General features: G+C 46.2%; 1 protein-coding gene across 10 annotated transcripts in view; it reads left to right on the top strand.

Moving 5' to 3' along the window:
- Positions 1-866: 866 nt before the first annotated feature.
- The window catches only part of STAT3 (signal transducer and activator of transcription 3), a gene marked incomplete at its 3' end in the record, with an annotated part of 39,735 nt that continues 21,384 nt past the window's right edge, over positions 867-19,217 (top strand). For 2 of the 10 annotated variants that reach the window (XM_083408603.1, XM_083408597.1), the window contains exons 1-3: positions 5,398-5,497; positions 8,170-8,371; positions 17,864-18,013. In XM_083408603.1, coding sequence (XP_083264729.1) covers positions 17,886-18,013 — 128 coding nt within the window. In that variant the 5' untranslated portion in view covers positions 5,398-5,497; positions 8,170-8,371; positions 17,864-17,885. Of the gene's footprint in view, positions 1,045-2,757; positions 2,872-4,250; positions 4,430-5,397; positions 5,770-7,090; positions 7,216-8,169; positions 8,372-17,863; positions 18,014-19,217 lie in introns of those variants that run through there. The other 8 variants (XM_083408595.1, XM_083408596.1, XM_083408599.1 and 5 more) reach the window with 7 other exon arrangements.

Here is a 19,217-nt window from a genome sequence, read left to right as displayed (position 1 = left end):
TTTTAGTGATGGTTTTGTTGTTTTATCTTTTTTTGTAAGCCACTTTGTTTTTTCCTACAACCAAGGGGTATATAAAATTTATGAAATAAAAATAAATATATAAGGAAGGGCGCAGAGAACACTGTGTCCTCTCAACACCTCACCGCCGCTTCCTGCCTCCCAGGATCTGCCGCCTAAGGCAAGCACCTCACTCTATCCAATGGTAGAACCAGCTGTGGCAGCTACTCATGCAAATACCAGCCTCCTCCTCCTCCTTCTTGCTCACTTGCCATTTCCTTCTGGGTGCCACACACAGTGGAGGGGCTGGGTCCCAGTAACTCCTATCTCTCCCCCACCCCAATACCTACTGCTCCAACAAGAGAGAAGGCAAGCGAAGAGGTAGGGGAGAGTCTGGGCCAAAGGACCAGCTGATGGAGGCTCCTTGCAACTAGGCACTCGCCCAGTGCTTCCTGGCAGGAGTAGGCAGAGACAGCAGCTGCTGTGGCTTCCTCCTGTCAAGACACTCTGTCAGAACTAGGAGAGGAAAGGCAGGCTCGACTTCTCTTTGCTGAGCAGGGCAGGCGAGAGGGCTGAGCCCACTAGAAGGGGGTGACCCAGCAACCCCCCCACCCCACCCTACAAGCAGCCCTGCAGCATCCCCGCTGAGAGCTCCTTCCCCCGCCCACTGGGGCTGAAGCGAAGCCTCCCTCCCGCTCAGGAGAAAGACAACAGCGGCGGCGGCGACGTCACGCGCTGCCCGGAACTCAGCTGGGTTTCCAGCAGAGCAGCGGGAGGAGGAAGCCAGGCGTGGAACAGCCGGATGAATAATGAAAGCCGAGGCCCGCGCTGATTGGCTACCAGAGGCGCCTCTAGGCGAAGGGACCCGCAGAGCTCGCCGGCGATTGGTCGTCGGCGGAGAATGTCGGCAACTCGGGGCGCGCGGGCGAGAGGGAGGGGGCGGGGTCAGGCTCGCAGCCAGCAGCTGGGGCAGGGCTAAGAGCGCGGCGACGGGAAGAGGCCGGATCGGTCCCAGCGGTGGGCAAGGGGCGCCGGGCGGTCTGCAAGGTAGGCCGGGAGGCACCGGGGGCGGGGGCCGCCGGGCGTGCCGGAGCCTTGCTTTGGGGCGGGAGGGCTCAGCCGCGGCTCAGGTAGAGGCTACCTCTAAGCATGTGCAGAGTGCCCGCTCCATCCGCCGCTTGAAGGGTGACAGCTGGGGGCGAGGCGCTGCTCCGAGGAACAACTGCTTCCCCTGGGGAATCAAGGGCCAAGTGGGCAGGAATTCTTTAGTCAGGATGGGGTCGGCGAGCGGCTAGGAAAGAGCAAGTTGTGGGGAGGAAGAGGCTGAGAAGTGGCTCATCTTGGGTGCGGGGAAGAGGTGGGTGCTGGTGGAGGTCTGCTTTTTCCTGCCAGCTATGAGCCTTGGAAGGAGGTGGTGGGTCATGGGAGCGAACGTTGCCTCTTGAAGGATCCGGGAAGTCTGCCGTCATGTATATAATTTTTTTGGAGGGGGTGTGCGTGTGTATATGTTAATGCGCGTTCTGTTTCCTTGACTTCGGATTAACTCAACGTGTTGGGTCTGTCGGCGGAGGAGGGAGATGTTTGCTCTCCGTGCTCCCTCCAAAAAGTGTGAGGGGGTCTGCGCGCGCCCCTGATATAGGTTATTGCCCCCGAAGTATTTATTAGGTACACTTTGCGGGCCCTCCCCCAATGGCGGGGAGCGTCTGGAGAGACGCGGAAAAGGGAATAATTGTAGGGCTGTTGCAGGTGGGTTGGAAACCCCATGCTGTTACCTCAACTACAAGGAAAACGGCTGCTGAAAGCGAGGGTCCCATCTGCACTATGAATTTAAAGCGGTTTTGTACCGCTTTAAACAGTCATGGTCCCCCCCCTCCCGCCCAAGCATCCTGGGAAGTGCAAGAGGACTGAAAGTTGTGAGGGAGAGTTGAGCGTCAATTCCGGGAATTTCCTGGGAAGAAGGATTGATTGTTAAACCTCTCTGAGATTGTGAGCTGAATGTGTATGTGAGGGGGGAGGGGTGTCTCATGACAACTTTCAGCACTCTTATAAACTACAGATCCCAGGATGCTTTGGGGGAAAATAGAGGATGGTTTAAGGCTTTTAAAAAAACTGCTCTGAGGTTTTGTTTTGTTTTAATCAAGCCGTGTATTTATTTTATGAAATAAGTAAAATAAAGTGCTGTGATACTGCTTTAAAAGTACAGTATAGTGAAGATGGGGGTCTAGGGCAGTATGGCAGCTGTCACCTATGCAGAGCTAGCTGATAAGGTGTTATCTAGGGTGCATTGTTCTTGGTTCTTCCTATCATTCAACAAGGAAGGGTTGGGGCCTGGCTTGACATCCACATGCCTCATTTTTGTGGGGGTGGTATCCCTGTTGCTGGAAGTTATCAATTGGGAAATCCCCATTTTTATCTCTCTCTTCTCTCACCCCACCCCGGCATCACTTCTTTATCTGGCTATACAAACACAGTGTCCCTGAACGTGAGTCTTCATAAAAATTAGATTTAAAAACAAAGCAGAACTGGAGCCAGCCTCCCAAACGGCTGTGGGAGATTCTGACCTGGTTTCGTAGTGAAGTGATGTTTTGCGAGGTTGACCCCCCCTTCTCACTGACTTATTCTGTTGCCTGCTAAATTGGGCGCTGTTGTGTAGCAAAAAAAACCTCCACTAAACTTTAAAAAAAGGCTGACAGGAAGCTTCTGTTTGCACAAGTGTCTCAATAGGCCAAGTGTGGGGGAGGTTGCGTTATGGTGCAAAAACAGCTCTGCTACAAAGCTGGCCAGTCCAAGGGTTACGATCTGGCGATGAGGCCTTGAAACCTCGGTCGATGTTTACCTTTCTGTTTCAGAAGGAAGGCCTTTGCTACTTTCGAGGTACTTCAGCTTTTGCTCTGGATTGCATTGCCAGGTTTTGATGGGGGGATAGGAGGTACTTGGCTGCTTCCAAGGTTGCCTAGGATGCCTGCTGGAACTTGCAAATTCCCAAATTGTCCTTAAGAAGCTTCTATCAATAATTTAAGAATGTGCTCCTTCACCAGAGCATTCAGATTTCTCAGGGGGGTTCTTGCATGGCTAGGGAAGTGGCTGAAGAAGGAGGTTGCTCTTTTGACTGTGGGTTGCATAGGCAGGTTTTTCCCCATTACAGTGGTACCTCGGGTTAAGTACTTAATTCGTTCCGGAGGTCCGTACTTAACCTGAAACTGTTCTTAACCTGAAGCACCACTTTAGCTAATGGGGCCTCCTGCTGTCGCCGCGCCGCCGGAGCACAATTTCTGTTCTCATCCTGAAGCAAAGTTCTTAACCTGAATCACTATTTCTGGGTTAGTGGAGTCTGTAACCTGAAGCGTATGTAACCTGAGGTACCACTGTAGTTTATCTGACCCAGGGATTCATTGTATAGACATTACAATGGCTATTTAATTGAGGGAGCAGGTTAAGCGATGATCACTTTCTCCTGCCTACGGCAAGGTGCTTGCTTTCTTAACAAGGGCTGGGGAACCTGTAGTTTTTAAGAAGCTGGTTGGCTCCAAGCTCTATCATCATCCTGGACCGTTGACCATGCTAGCTGGGGCTGATGGGAGTTGTAGTCCAACAGACCCTGGAGGGCCACTGTCCCTGGTTTAGGCATTGGGACATATATCTGCTCCTGTCCTCCAGGATAACCACAGGGAAATGGAAGTGAAGAGCAGCAGCATAGACTAAGATCTTTCAAAGAAGCAGGAGTGTCCTGCTGTTTTCAACTGAACTGGGCACTTAAAAGATGCAGTAATGTTGTATACCCCCCAACATTTTCCCAATGAAAATACGGACACACTATTCCCTAATAATAATAGTAATAATTTATTATTTATACCCCACCCATCTGACTGGGTTGCCCCAGCCACTCTGCGCGACTTCCAACATATATATAAATGTTTTAAAACTTCCCTATACAGGGCTGCCTTCAGATGTCTTGTAAATAGGTTGTATAGTTACTTATCTCCTTGACTTAAGGGTCGCATAGCCTCCAACATTTCTCCTATGAAAATAGGAACGTCCTAAGGAAATGTGGAACATTCCAGGATCAAATAAAAAACCAGGTCGGCTTCTGTAAATCTGGGACTTTCCCCGGAAAAAAGGGACACTTGGAGGGTCTGATATTGATGTTCCGGTGCCCTGACTTCCATGATGTTGACTGTGAGGTGTCTGCTGAGAACCAGTATTCTTTCTCTGTCTCTTTCTCCCCCGCTTCCCCACCCCCCTCTGGTTTGCAGTAAGTCAGTTTTATGATTCCTGGCTGACTCCTGCTGCTGCTGCTGTTCTCCCAGCTGGCGTCTCCAATGTCAAAACCACAGTGCAGTGTTTGTCTCTGGCCTGTGTTTATAGAAGCAAGGTGCGAAAGAAGGGACATCTTATACAGGAGCTTGGTTATAAAGATCAGAACAGCTATTCTGTAAGCGTAATAATCCATCATGATCCAGCACAAAGCCCTTGGCTACGTGGAACAAATGAAACTTGTTAAAGGTCATACATGCAAAACAACTTTGCTTTCATTTTAATTCTTTCCCCAAAATCAATGGAAATGGGAGCATTTATTTGACTGGGGGTGGGGGGACTACACTCAATGTGTCAAATCTGGCTTCTGTGTCCTCTTAGCATTATTCACTTCGTAAATAATAAAGGATGGGGAAGAGTCAGCTCTAAGTTTCCATCGTAAACCTTTTGCAAAATAGAGCTTCCCTCCCTCCCCCCCCCTTTTACACACACAGTTCCGTTTAATGTTATATTCCATGTTTATAATCCTGTTTCTTCCATCCTCGCTTGAACAAATATATAGTAATTTGAACTAACGTTCAGAGGAGGGTTGCTGAATCATAAATGTGGAAAAGAAAACTTTAAATAAACTGTAGGCTCCCCACCCCCAGTCTTTTGCACCAAATGAAGTCTTATCTCAAGTTCAAACCTTAAATCCTTAAATCCTTGCAGTTGGTTTGTTCCACCGTTTGTGATCTTATCTCTTCTAGCACGTGCCTGTACTTTAGTCCAAATTAAGCTCTAATTAACAGGAGAACCTCTGCTTCTTAATGGCAGCGTCGGAGGGTTTTCAGCAGGCGAAGTGCTTTTGCACTCGGCACCTCTCTGGCCCCTGCATTCCATGCACTGCTTTATTCTACCTAACTTGTAGAGTTGGAGAGTGCCTTGTAGCCCACACACACCCTGCACCATGCAGGACATTCAGAGCTAGAGCGCCCCATATCTCAGGTGGCACAGTGGGTCAGTATACTTGGCTCTTAACCAGAAGGTTGGTGGTTCGAGCCCACCCAGGGACAGCTGTGGGCAGGATTCCTGCATCACAGGGTGTTGGGCTTGGTAAATCTATGGGTACCTTCCAATCATACAGTTCTCTTATTCTATGAATAGGTGACTGCCCAGCCGCTGATTGAAGATCTCAGGCTGACAGGCCAGGAGAGGACATTTTCTGTGGCAGCTCCTCATCTGTAGAACTTCCTTCCCCACAGAGGTGTGTCTGGCACATTCAACATGGAGCTTTTGGTGAATGCTGAAGACATGCCTCTTCACTGTAGCTTTTGACACTTGATGTCTTATTTTTTGGGACGTGGATGGCACTGTGGTCTAAACCACTGAGCCTGGGGATTGCCGATCGGAAGATCGGCAGTTTGAATCCCTGCGACAGGGTGAGCTCCCGTTGCTCGGTCCCAGCTCCTGCCAACCTAGCAGTTTAAAAGCACGTCAAAGTTCAAGTAGATAAATAGGTACCACTCCGGCAGGAAGGTAAACGGCTTTTCCGTGCGCTGCTCTGGTTTCGCCAGAAGTGGCTTAGTCATGCTGGCCACATGACCTGGAAAAACTGTCTGCGGACAGACGTCGGCTCCCTCGGCCAGTAAAGCGAGATGAGCACCCCAACCCAAGAGTCATTCGCAACTGGACTTAACTGTCAGGGGTCCTTTACCTTTACCCTTTTATGTCTTATTTTTAGGACCCAGCTTGTTTCTGCGATTGGTGGTGGTTTTGAACTGATAATAATAATAATAATAATAATAATAATAATAATAATAATACCACACCCATCTGGCTGAGTTTCCCCAGCCACTCCCAATTGAGTGTTAAAACAATACAGCATTAACTATTTAAAACTTCCCTGAACAGGGCTGCCTTCAGATGTCTTTTAAAGATAAGATAGCTACTTCTTTCCATCACATCTGATGGGAGAGCGTTCCACAGGGCGGGCGCCACTACCAAGAAGGCCCTCTGTCTGGTTCCCTGTAACCTCACTTCTCGCAAAGAAGGAACCGCCAGAAGGCCCTCAATGCTGGATCTGAATGTTGTGCAATACTATGTTGTAACATCAGTATTGCATTTTAATTGTTGTACCTTGGCCTGGCACCTTAGGGTGAAGGGTGGGTAATAAATTGTAATATTTGTAATATTTATGATAATATCTCCAGAGAGAGAGAGAGAGCCAGCCCACCTGCCAGGCAACAGTTTCCAGCATCAAACTGATCTTATCATGAAGAACCTTTTAATGTTCATCCAAAATCTAATCCTGCCCTTTGGGGCAGAGAGAACAAGGCTTTGTCATAGCACTCCTTCATTACCTGAAGGGATTTCACACTGCAGCCACCACACACCTCAAGTCTTGGCTTCTCCAGAATAGATATCCAGGTTCTTTGACAATATGTCAGTATTTAGTTTGCATTCTGAGTTTCCCAGGGTGCTCAGAAAGGTGTGTCATAATGTTTCTCACAGAAACGGCGAGAATCCCAGAGTCCATCCCTTCAAATGAGTAGAGAAGTGTCATTCAACTAGGAGAGGCAGAAAGTTCAATGGCTGTCTTTATTTCGAAACAAATGCTTTGAGTTTTCTTTGCTTGTTGTGGTTCTCCCAGCACTTTGCTTTTAGTGGTTCCCTAGCCATGTGCACAGGAAACGTTTCTCAAAGTGAGAAGTGGCCAGTGCATTCAAAGCTGCATTATCTTCCTCCACGTGCAGAAGTGCTTTCAATTGTTTCTTGGTGTATGTGGTTTCTGTTCTGTCTCTCTCTCTGTCTCTCTCTCTCTCTCTCTCTCTCTCTCTCTCTCTCTCTCTGTTTTAAGCCTATGAAGAGTCCTGCTGCAGCAGGCCAATGGCCCATCTTATCGAACAGCCTATTGTATCTCAGAGGACATTTATCAGCACCCTGCCTCATCCTGCTCCTTCAACCGCATGAAGAAAGCATGGGGCAAGTTGACAGATGAGATCCCTGCAGATTCAGATTATTAACAACTGTGTGCAGAAAGTTCACAGGGCCTGTAACCACTGTTAGAAGTGGTGTTTCTCTTGGGGACCCCATCTTTATGGACACCTTCTAGCTCACTGGCCTTGTTTGCTTATACAGTGGTACCTTGGAAGTTGAACGGAATCGGTTCCAGAAGTCTCTTTGACTTCCAGAACATTCAGAAACCAAGGCGCGGCTCCTGCAGCCAATCGGAAGCCCTGTCATACATTGGGTTCCAAAGAACGTAGCCTCTGGGTAGCCTGACAGCATCAGAACCGGGGGAGGAGTGAAGCAGTCAGCTTTTTCCCTAGGCACCTGTTACATATATGCGTGTTCTTGCTGTGTTACATCCAAACCAGACAAGGCACAAATTTCATGCATATATTTAAAAACAAAACAAAAAAGCAAAACATGGCAAGTCAAGTGTCTTAATTGCGCTTTTAGATTTTAATAGTTTTTGTTTGATACAGTATTTTAATAGTTGTATTTGTTTTATGAGCCACTCGGAGAATTTATATTATGGATTGGCTATGTGCCACCAGCCTTTCCCCAGCCTCCCAGTACTTTGCACTACAAATCGCACCAGCCTCAGCCGGCTGGGGAAATCCTGCTGCTTTAAAATCTTTCTCTCGGCCCAGCTTGGCTTTTGTGCAAGCATGATGAGTCTGCTGTTTGCAATGGGGAATCAAAAGCATTTCCTGATCCACTGTGCAGACTGCTGGCTTCTTTCACTTTCCATTCATGGTTTGAAAAAAGAAGACAGCTCTGAATTGTGCCATGGTGGTGGTGGTTCTTTGAGACTGAAATGTCTACCCTCTCCCTTGCCTGCCGACGACTTATTTCCAATGATTCTTGACCTTCGGGAAACTGAAAGATCGGAACAGACAAATAACAGTTCTTTCCTCCCGGGCTTCATAGCTAGCTTCCAAATGACCTGTGTGTGGAACAAATCCGAAGGCAACTTCCTTGTCTCTGGGGCAGTTCCCAGCAGAGTCTGCCTCTTGTGTTTCCCGTAAGCCCCTTTCCTGCTTTCCAAGGGAGTTGCTGGAGGCTGGCTTTGGGGGCGAATGAGAACAGAGATTGAGAATTCATTCCGTGCTTACCGGTCAAGACTGTAAAGGTACAGTGTTGTTGGGGGGGGGTTGCGTGTCCTGTGAGTTTTGTTTCATTTCGCGCTCTGAGGGGGCTTTTTGAATGTGGGTGAAAGTAAACGTGACTTGGTAAATGTGGAAGGTTTGCCAAAAGTCCGTCTGTTCTGCAGATGTGACGGAATGAGGTGCTGGCGTGAATCGCACCACAGCAAAGAGCTGGTGGGGAATTACTTTTTTTTAAAAAGCTATCTCATTTTAATTCTGGACAACCTGTCGTCCATTATAAAGGCCTTTGGCTATATACAATAAAATTTATTTAAATGGAAATATTTTAATTCCGTAACTAGAAAACTAGAACTGAAAAATGGATGTGCTAGTTTGTTTACTTCCTAGGAGGTACGCGTGGAGGAGCATCTGTTTGGTGTAATGGTGAGAGTGTCTGACTAAGACTTGGGAGACCAGGGTTCGAACCTCCACTCAGCTACGAAGTTCACTGGGAACTTTGGGCAAACACACCCTTTTAGTCTAACCTACCTCACAGGGTTGTTGTGCAGTTTAAATGAAGAGGATGAAAACTTAGGGTTGCCATACGTCCAGAATATCCCGGACTTATCCAGAATAATGCAGTCGAAAGCAGTGTCTGGGTGAAAATCACTAAAAATGCTCGGGAAAATCCAGACATATGGCAACCTGTGTTGGCAGTGTCGTTTTTTTGCTATTTTCCTTAAAAAATAGGGCAAAAACTTGTTTGTTTGTTTGCCAAAGAAGCTCAACAAATGATGTATGCCACCTAGAACTCTTTGGAGGAAAGGTAGGATAGAAATGCAGTAAGATAAACAAACAGCAGCAAAACCCAGCAAAAAGAGCTTTTAAGCACTCTGCCTTGCTTACCAGGCTCTGGGAGACACTCACCTGGAGGCCTTTGTGAGATGTCACAAAGGCCTCCAGAGTTTACACAAGACCTTTCCAGGGCCTAGTAAACACCTTGCATGTGTTCACCATATTTTTCGCTCTATAAGACGCACCAGACCACAAGACGCACCTAGTTTTTGGAGGAGGAGAACAAGAAAAAAAATATTCTGAATCTCAGAAGCCAGAACAGCAAGAGGGATCACTATGCAGTGAAAGCAGCAATCCCACTTGCTGTTCTGGCTTCTGGGATAGCTGCGCAGCCTGCATTCGCTCCATAAGATGCACACACATTTCCCCTTACTTTTTAGGAGGGAAAAGTGAGTCTTATAGAGCAAAAAATACGGTAATTTGTGTGATGGGTATGCTGGCCAGCCGCCAATGCATAAAACTGTGATCACGCAACTTTCGAGTCAACTGTATTTATTTAGAAGATTTATAAGCCGCTTAATCTAAGAGCTCCCCAAAGTGGTGTACAAATAAAATGTAGCTAACCCAGCTAAAATCTGCAAAACAATTAAAAAACAAACACACATAAAATAATTATTAAAGCACAGATAAAGCCAGACAAACTTTTAAAGCAAATACATTATGAGTAACTGAAATAATAATTAAAATAATGTTAAACAGTCAAGGCCAGCCAAAATCTGTTGGCATCTTAATACAAACAAACAAATGAAGTTACTTGTTATTTGCATAGTATCTTTTTTTGCAATTCAGCAGATTAATTAGTTTATGGGGGTTGACTATGGCTTCTGTCCAGAACAGATGCAAGCAATTTACTCTGTGGCTGATACTTGCAAATCAGGCAAGAATTATTTTGTCACTCCAGACCCACAAATGCAAAATGTGGCCTTTCACGAGCGTTTGAGAATAGCAGCTCTTTTTAAGTCAGTTACCTGCATAAATTGAAACCAGAGGACACTTACCGAAACCATGACCTGTCAAATAATTTTCCAAGCAATGCTGCCGTTTTACGAATGCGGATGTGTTAAGGGCATTTTGTTACTTGAATACGTGCCAAGTGATCCTGTATCATCTTATCTTGTCACCTCTGCTCATTTTAATTTGTAATTTGACAGGAGGAGCAGGCTAGCCAAAATGAAATCATCACTGCAAAAAACTGCTGCACTGGAGGAAGTAATTGCATAATTGCCTTATGTTGCGCTTTTCTACAAGTATTCAAAATGCCACACACACACATTGTTTCTCTACAATCCTGTGGGGGTTTTTTAATGTATGTTGGCCTCTCTCTTTTTCTTTTCCCCCCTGTGTTACTCTGAAAGGAAGACGTTGAAGTGTTGGCTCAGTCCCAAATGTGATTTATTTGAGCCAATAATCGTTAGTGCTACTTTGAACTCTTAATAGCATCTTAAAACTCCTCCCTGTTCTTGTAACTCTGGACTTTTTGCATATATTCTATACAGTAATTAGTAATTCCTTGGGTTTGGATACAACCACACACAGGCTGGGTTTTTCAGATTTTTTGATGCTGCAGAGAGAGAAAGAGAACAGGAATCAAGACTTTTCTATGAAAGAAAAATATTTATAGATATGTTTATGTATATAAGATAGGATGTGTGTGTGTGTGTGTGTGTATTTATATGTGTGCTTGTGTATGTCTCCTGTGTGTACACACACACAATGTCCTATCAATTGCTCCCTTACATTCTCTATATCTGTGACACTTTATTCCTATCCTGTATTTACTCAAAGTCAGAGCCTGGAAGGACCACAGACCAGCGGCAACCACTGCCCCTGTTTCTTAGCCTGGCATCACTCAAGCTGGAGTAGTGTAATTGTTAGTATTGGACTAGGACCTGGGAGACCTAGGTTCAAATCCCCACAGAGTCATGGAACTCACTGGGTGACCTTGGCTCAATCACCGCCTCTCAGCCTAACCTACCTCACAGGGTTGTTGTGGGAATTAACCCCTTGAGCTCCTTGGAGAGCTTTCTGACTGCAACAATAAAATACAGTAAATATGCTCCAGCCTGCCACATTTTTTTATTGAAGCGTGGGTTATAAATTCATTAATAAATTTAAAATAAATTTTAAAATCTGAAAAAAACCTACATTGGCCAGCTGAGATTTCCTCCCCTCCCCCAACTGCCAATTTAGGAAGGAATATCTGATGGAACAAAATATCAGAACAGACTTTAAAATGATCTCGGAATTCTCAGCTTTTTAAAAAGCCCTTTGCATGCTAGCTCTTTTGTGACTGTCCCCTGCACATCCTCTAACCCAATCACAGGCTTTTGTGAACCAGGTGGTTCATTATACTTCATTACCACCTCCTTAAAAAACACTTTTTAAGAGTGTCACAGCAGAATATTTCCCCCTTCTTTCCCCATATGGTTCTTCCCTACCCCAGGACTTCCAGCTTGTGGCCTTCATGAATCTCTCCCACCCCCCAAAAATCCCACAAGCTTCTATTATGTCCTGCATTTACCATGCTCCTCTGCCTGTTTCCACAGTGGGCTGTTGCAACAACATACAGCTGCACAATGGAGGCTGTTCCATGAGGGCATTGCCCCCCCCAACTTCTCAGCTGGCCCTCACCTGCCTGTCTTCCTACTTGCAGTCAGTGGGTGGCTATGCTTGACATTGGCTATGTCAGGCATAGGCAAACTCCAGCCCTCCAGATGTTTGGGACTACAGTTCCCATCATCCCTAGCTAACAGGACCAGTGGTCAGGGATGATGGGAATTGTAGTCCCAAACATCTGGAGGGCCGGAGTTTGCCCATGCCTGGGCTGGTCTCCCTGCCTTCCAGCTTACCAGTCCCAATGGGCAGTAATACCCACCACGGGACCCAGACTTTGTGGGAATGTTACCAGGACGAGGTCCGCCTCCCCTTTCCAGGCTGACTTTAACTGCCACAAAGACGTCTTTAGAAATCTGAACTCGAGAGAACTCTGGCTGGCATCCTCTTGTGAGATTCTCCGTGTGGGGAATGTGAATGGTACAGAGACTATATATATATATTCCTGGGGAGGAAGGATTGTGGCTTCCTCGGTAGTGCATCTGCTTGGCCTTTACAAGGTGTCAGGTTGAATCCCTGGCATTTCCAGTTAAAAAGGGGGAAACAGGCGCCCTGGAAGGCTGCTGCCAGTCAGAGTGGACTATACCAGGCTAGATCCACAGGTATTCTGAACTAGAATTAGGCACAGAAAACCCTGCCCCCCTCCCTTTTCTCTTCATTCATGGAACTCAAGGCGGCATACGTGGGGCTCCTCAGTTGTCTCCCATCCAGGCACAGGCTCAAAATTTGCTTAGCTTCAGCAAGGCAGCTGTATCATTTGCCCTCAAGCCATGGCCTAAGACCTGCCTGTCTTTTCCCTCTACAGAGAAGCTTTGGTATGGGCTGCCCACCTAACGCGGCCTCTCTTTGAAAACAAGACGAGGTTTGTTACCTCACCAAATTTTGCGCCGTTATTCTGAAGTGTGAGGTAAAAAGAGTTAAATACACACACTTGGAACATTTTGGGTAAGGACCAGGGGCACAAGCCTGTTTGCTTAGCTCCTGGGAAATCTCCAGTCCAGATTTCACCTCGACCATCTAGCTTTCAGAAATAATAACGCTGACCTAACTTGTTGAGAAACTGAGAGAAAATATGTTGGGCTCTTTGAACACTTGAAGTGAGCTCCATAAATGCTAAATATAGAGCGTAGCGGTTAAGAGTGTGGTACTTGGACCTGGGGGACTTGGGTTCAAATCCCCACTCGGCCACGAAGCTCACTGAGTGACCTTGGGCCAGTCACTGCCTCTCAGCCTCACCTACCTCACAGGGTTGTTGTGGAGTTTAAATGGGGAGATGGCAAGTTGAGCCTTGAACAACGCTTTAGTTTGTCATCACTTATAACGGGGGTGCTCCATTTGAAGGTACCTGTCAGGCACCTTTTCCAACAATGTTATCTCTTGTGTTATGAAACAGAGTGCCACACCTCCTACACCCCGTTATACTCTGATTTCCCATTTATTTTTCAAACTGACACTCTTAACATTTTGCAGCTACAGCTTTGGTTTCCCCTTCAATTTAAAAGAACATCCTCAAAAATAGATAAACTTCTGCAAACCTCTGTGTGCCCACAAACCTTATATTTCCCTCTTGCTTCCTAGTGGCCCCATTTTGGCTCCATCCACCGTGGGGTGATTCCTGATTAGTATCCTGGGGCAACTGTTTGGCCAATCACTTTTTGTGTTGATTGTCAGTGCTGGCTGTCAATGAGGCAGTGCCATTCAGGAATACACACCCACATTTCTGCAGATTTCTTTTCAGTACCTATACACATACACCTGTCTCCTCCCCACCCTACCCCCCAGTGTTTATCTAAACTCTCTTCATTGTTGTCTGGCTGTGTGTGTCAGTCAACAATTAGTTTTGTCTTTGATTTGTTTTATTTGCACTTTTGGTGATGGTAGTGGGCGGCTTCTTTAATCAGCTTGCAGAAGAGAAGTGGAAAGTTGTTGCAGGACTACTTGAGCTGCCTGCCATGCAAAGCGGAAGAGAGAACTGTGTTGCCTGTGTGTCTTGATGACAAAATTCTTTCCAGGCCTCCGACTTAGAGGGTTTGGTGCTGTGTCTTTTCCTTGACTAATAATAATAATAATAATAATAATAATAATAATAATAATAAATTATTTATACTTCACCCATCTGGCTGGATTTCCCCAGCCACTCTGGGTGGCTCCCAACAGAATTAAAAACACAATAAAACATCAAACATTAAAAAGTTCCCTAAACAGGGCTGCCTTCAGATGTCTTCTAAAAGTCAGGTAGTTGTTTCATTTCCTTGACATCTGATAGGAGGGCGTTCCACAGGGTGGGCACCACTACTGAGAAGGCCCTCAGCCTGGTTCCCTGTAAACTTACATCTCGCAGTGAGGGAACCGCCAGAAGGCCCTCAGAGCTGGACCTCAGTGTCCGGCCTGAATTATGGGGGTGGAGACACTCCTTCAGGTATACAGGGCTGAGGCTGTTTAGGGCTTTAAAGGTCAGCACCAACACTTTGAATTGTGCTCAGAATTGTGCTCAGGGTACATGGAGATGAGTCTAGATAGTATTCTGATCGTGGAGTTTGAGTGAGAGAGTGAATGAGACCACATGAGCTCTCTTGCTCTCAGTCAGTTGTGATTCCAGTTTAAGCGCTATGGCAACTTCCAGGCATATAAAAGTTGGGCATATGTTGCATATGTTGTACACTTAAAAACTGACACACAAAAACCTGCCAAGAGTCGGAGGACAATGTGTGGTATAAATGTTATTTTTATTTTCACACATACAAGAAAGAGGTAGGAGGGAACGCCACCAGTGACCTACCACAAATATTAAAAATAGCTCTGGGTGAAAAATGTTCTGCTACCAAAACAGGGGTGGAACAGAAACCTGGCCAAAACGGAACATATATTGACAGCCTCCATGAAACTCCATAGCATCTGTCAAAGGAATTGGAAAAAAAATTGTTATAGAGGCCACCTAAACAATTTGATAACACTTTAACATGGTTTCCCAATCTGGTGCCTTCCAAGGATGGTATTCAATTAGGTTTTACTCAGAGTAGACCTGTTGTAATTAATGCACCTAACTAAATCATGTTCCATCAGTTTCAGTGGGTGATTTAAATGAAATTAGTTGAATACCACCCTTTAAATTTTGGATTACCAATTCCAGTCATTCCTAAGCATTGGCCATTGTGAGTGGGTTTGGAAATAGTTGGGAGTCTGGAGATTGGAGGAAAAGCTATGTTAGGCTGAGATCTCTATCAGGCCTAGCAGTTCAGACTCCCCTTGAATTACTCCAGTAATTCCAGAGGTCAAGCATTTGGGATTTCCCTAGTGGAGCTCATGAAACTCTGCTCTTCATCACAGTTGGTTTGGCAAATATTTGCTTGTTCCGCATGTGTCATGATCTTGGTTTTCTTCTGCACCGAGTTCTGCCTTGCCACAAGTCCCCAATTTGTTCTTTGAAGCAAAGCGGGATTTCCTGTGTGCTGCCTTGGCTTGTTTCCTTCGTTAGAGGGAAGTGGCTGCTGGATGCAGCAAATCTAATTTGCGCTGGGAGGAAGGGAACCTGGTTGCTGCATTAGGACAAGGGGACAGTCCCAGATCACTAAGAAACCACTAAAAACAAAAGTCCCAATTTATGAAAGAGAGGCCTGTGAGTTGATATTAGCCTTGGTAAACCAAATGGAGACGCATGAATAGAGGCAATGTACCTCTTGATTGTTGGTAGCCTGGAACAGGGCATGACTGTTACATTCTACTCAACCCATGCGCTTCCTATGGCATCTGGCTGGTCACTCTTGAAAATGAGTGTTGCGCTAAGTGGCCTGACCCAGCAAAGGAATTTTTTGCAGTGCACACCTGTATATCTGTATTCAGAAGTATGTCCACTTTAAATTCAGCGGGGATTACTCCCAGGAAAGTGGATATGAGATTGCAGCCTAAATCATCTTGCATGCAGGAAAGCAGGAGGGGTGGAGAGAATCAAGATTGTTCGTACATCTGGCTATGGATTATTGTTAGCTTTCCCCACCTCGTACAGTGGTACCTCGGGTTACGAACTGAATTCGTTTGGGAGGTCCGTTCTTAACCTGAAACCTTTCTTAACCTGAGGCGTGCTTTCGCTAATGGGGCCTCCCGCTGCCGCCACGTGATTTCTATTCTCATCCTGGGGCAAAGTTCATAACCTGAGGTACTACTTCCGGTTTAGCGGAGTTTGTAACCTGAAGCGTTTGTAATCCAAAGTGTTTGTAACCCGAGGTACCACTGTATGTCTGATGATGATGATGATGATGATGATAATAATAATAGAATTTATATACCACCCTATACCTGGAGGTCTCAGGGCAGTTCACAGAAAAGATCAACTTAAAAAACACCATATATATATATAAACAAAATAAAAACAACAACCCAATAACACCCCCCCTGCTTTATACATTGTATAAACAAAGCAACATGCAGAGGCAACCTCCAAAATTCTGCACTGATAATTCTGTGCTAAAGTGAATTCTGGGATGCAAATAATCATATGTGTTTATCATTTAGGGTTATTTATCTTCTTCCTGTTGTTTCTTACCCTGCCTCTCACCTCAGAGTCCCAGGGTGCATTACAACAATTTAAATATACAATATTTAAAATCGGAGCAAACAGAAACAAATTTGTTTTACAAAGCTATTTTGCTTCTTTTAGTCTCCGAAGAAAGGAAGAAAACTTTAAGAACAAGAAAAAGAACAGTATAGGGAGAAGCAAAGGGGGGCTCCAGGCAACCATTTTTCCTCCCTGTTGTTAATTGTGGAGGACTCAGGATTCCTTGCAGATCTCCCCCACTTGGGTCAGCAGAGTTATTTGTGTAGCTGCAGTAAAATCTGCACTGACTCTGAGATTCCAGTTGAAAATGGATGAAGGGGCCGCAACTGTTGTGTGGAATGTTTAAGCCACTTTTGAAGATCGAAGCTGAGGTGCTGCTACAGGACTGATATATTATCTAGGCAGACATTTCTTAAAGGCAGAAAGTAATTTTCCGTTTCTCGGAGGCTCGCGTGGCTTCTTTCTGTTGTTATCTTCAGATTTGCGCACCAGATAGCTCTATCAGATACAACGTAGTACAAATTAACATCTTGCCCTGCTTCTGGGGAAACATATACCATATCTGTGGTAATTACTTCACAGACATTAGCAGCGAGAAGAATAGGAAAGGAAGGAGAAAGCAACTAGACCATAGTTAATGTATAAATCCGCAAACTCCCACCACCACTAAGAAAACCCCTACCAAGCTCTGGTCTGAAGTAAAGATTAAGCAGGACGTCATGCTGATGCGTTAAGAAGCCATGGTTTCGGTTTCGTACTGTCATTGAACTAATCATCCTGAGTGACTAGGACAGGGGAGGGGACCTTTTTCTACCTGGAAGTTTTCGCAGAACCTTGCAGGAGCCACAAGCCAGAAGTGGGTGTTTCTAAGACAAAAGTGGTTAGAAACAATGGAAGGGACTTTTATCTTGATACAGTAGAGCAGACTTCCTCAACCTCGACCCTCTAGATGTTTTGAGACTACAGTTCCCATCATCCCTGACTACTGGTCCTGCTAGCTAGGGATCATGGGAGTTGTAGGCCAAAACATCTGAAGGGCCGAGGTTGAGGAAGCCTGCAGTAGAGGCTATCTACCAGCCGCACAAGTCTTACACACATCGCCCTTTCCATCCTCCATCAAAACAAGGAAGAGATACAGTATTGTCATTGTGCAAGGACCCATTCTGTCAGGGGAAAGCACTCTGTACAGAGCAGGGCTACTGAGGGGGCGTGGCCAGGAAGAGTCCCAAGGACCGGTGAGAGGGGCTACATTTAGCGCCCCCCCACCCCGGCCCAAGTTTCCCCATACCTAAACTCTGAGAAAAAGAACTGGATGTAGTTTAATTTGACATGAAAAAAGACATTTATGAATCGCTAATAGGAATGTCTGTCTATTTAGTTATTTATTTAGAAACCCTTTGTGTTTTAAGTTTAGGCTGGTTTGCAATTGCATTTACGACTTTTAAAGGAAGTGTTCCATCTTGGTGGAAATAGCCAACTTGCTTGTAAAAAAGAAAAATGTTCTGTGTGTTCCTAGGTTTCCAGATTCAGTGGCCAAGATGGCACAGTGGAACCAGCTGCAGCAGCTGGACACCCGGTATTTGGAGCAGCTCCACCAGCTCTACAGCGACAGCTTTCCGATGGAGCTGCGGCAGTTCCTTGCGCCCTGGATAGAGAGCCAGGACTGGTGAGCCATTGGACTTTTCTCAGTATTTGTGCCTGTGTACACCCACACAGAAGGGACACGGGTGGTGCTGTGGGTAAAAGCCTCAGCGCCTAGGGCTTGCCGATCGCATGGTCGGCGGTTCGAATCCCCGCGGCGGGGTGCGCTCCCGTCGTTCGGTCCCAGCGCCTGCCAACCTAGCAGTTCGAAAGCACGCCCGGGTGCAAGTAGATAAATAGGGACCGCTTACCAGCGGGAAGGTAAACAGCGTTCCGTGTGCTGCGCTGGCTCGCCAGATGCAGCTTGTCACGCTGGCCACGTGACCCGGAAGTGTTTTCGGACAGCGCTGGCTCCCGGCCTATAGAGTGAGATGAGCGCACAACCCTAGAGTCTGGCAAGACTGGCCCGTACGGGCAGGGGTACCTTTACCTTTACCTTACACCCACACAGAGAAATTGAGTGGCTGGCTTTGAGTGAGATCCTTTCCTAACGCCAGAGCTCTGCAAATCGACATAGGAAAAATTAAAAGGGGGTGTTCTGATGGAAACAAATTTTGTTGCACAGTAAAATGCCATTCTTTAATTGGTTGACCCAGGGGTGCTCAGCCTCTCTCTTCTTGGAGACCCAGAGCATGGCCATGCATGTATTGCACTATGCAAACTGACCCCCATATGCATGATCAAGTTAAGAGGCTTTTTAGTGGCGGAGGGTCACCACTGAAGCAAGGTTCCCATCTCTATAGAGTCTTAGTGCTGCCCAGTCAGTATGAAAGAGGGAGCTTTTCAGCCACTGAGAAGAAGTCTTCTCACACTTGATTGGAGCCAATCAAAGTGAAAGGAGAGAAGTCAGCCATGAGGATTAGCTCCTAGGGTCACTCTGGAGGAAGCTGAGGTCACTGAGGAGGAGTTGTGCTCCTTGCTCCAAAAGTAACATGATGAAAGTGTGGAGTTATTTCTTCCTTGCAATCTTTCTTTCTTGCATTTTTTTAAAAACACCAACTTGAAGAATATTTTGCAGAGAGACATTGAGGGCCAGGCAAAACTGCTCTGGGGATTGAACCTAACCTACAGGCTGCTGGTTTGATGATCTAGATCAAGGGGGGGGGGAATCTTTGGCCCTCCAGATGCTGTTGGGACGCCCAATTCCCATCAAGCCCAGCCAGCGCGATTAATGGGCAGGGATGATGGGAGTTGGAATCCAACAATATCATGGGGGGGGGGGCACACAC

This window comes from Podarcis tiliguerta (genome assembly GCF_965153285.1).
Source record: "Podarcis tiliguerta genome assembly, chromosome: 13".
NCBI classification, from domain to species: domain Eukaryota; kingdom Metazoa; phylum Chordata; class Lepidosauria; order Squamata; family Lacertidae; genus Podarcis; species Podarcis tiliguerta.
Note: the sequence above shows the minus strand (reverse complement) of the source record. Positions and strands in the feature narration are given on the sequence as shown.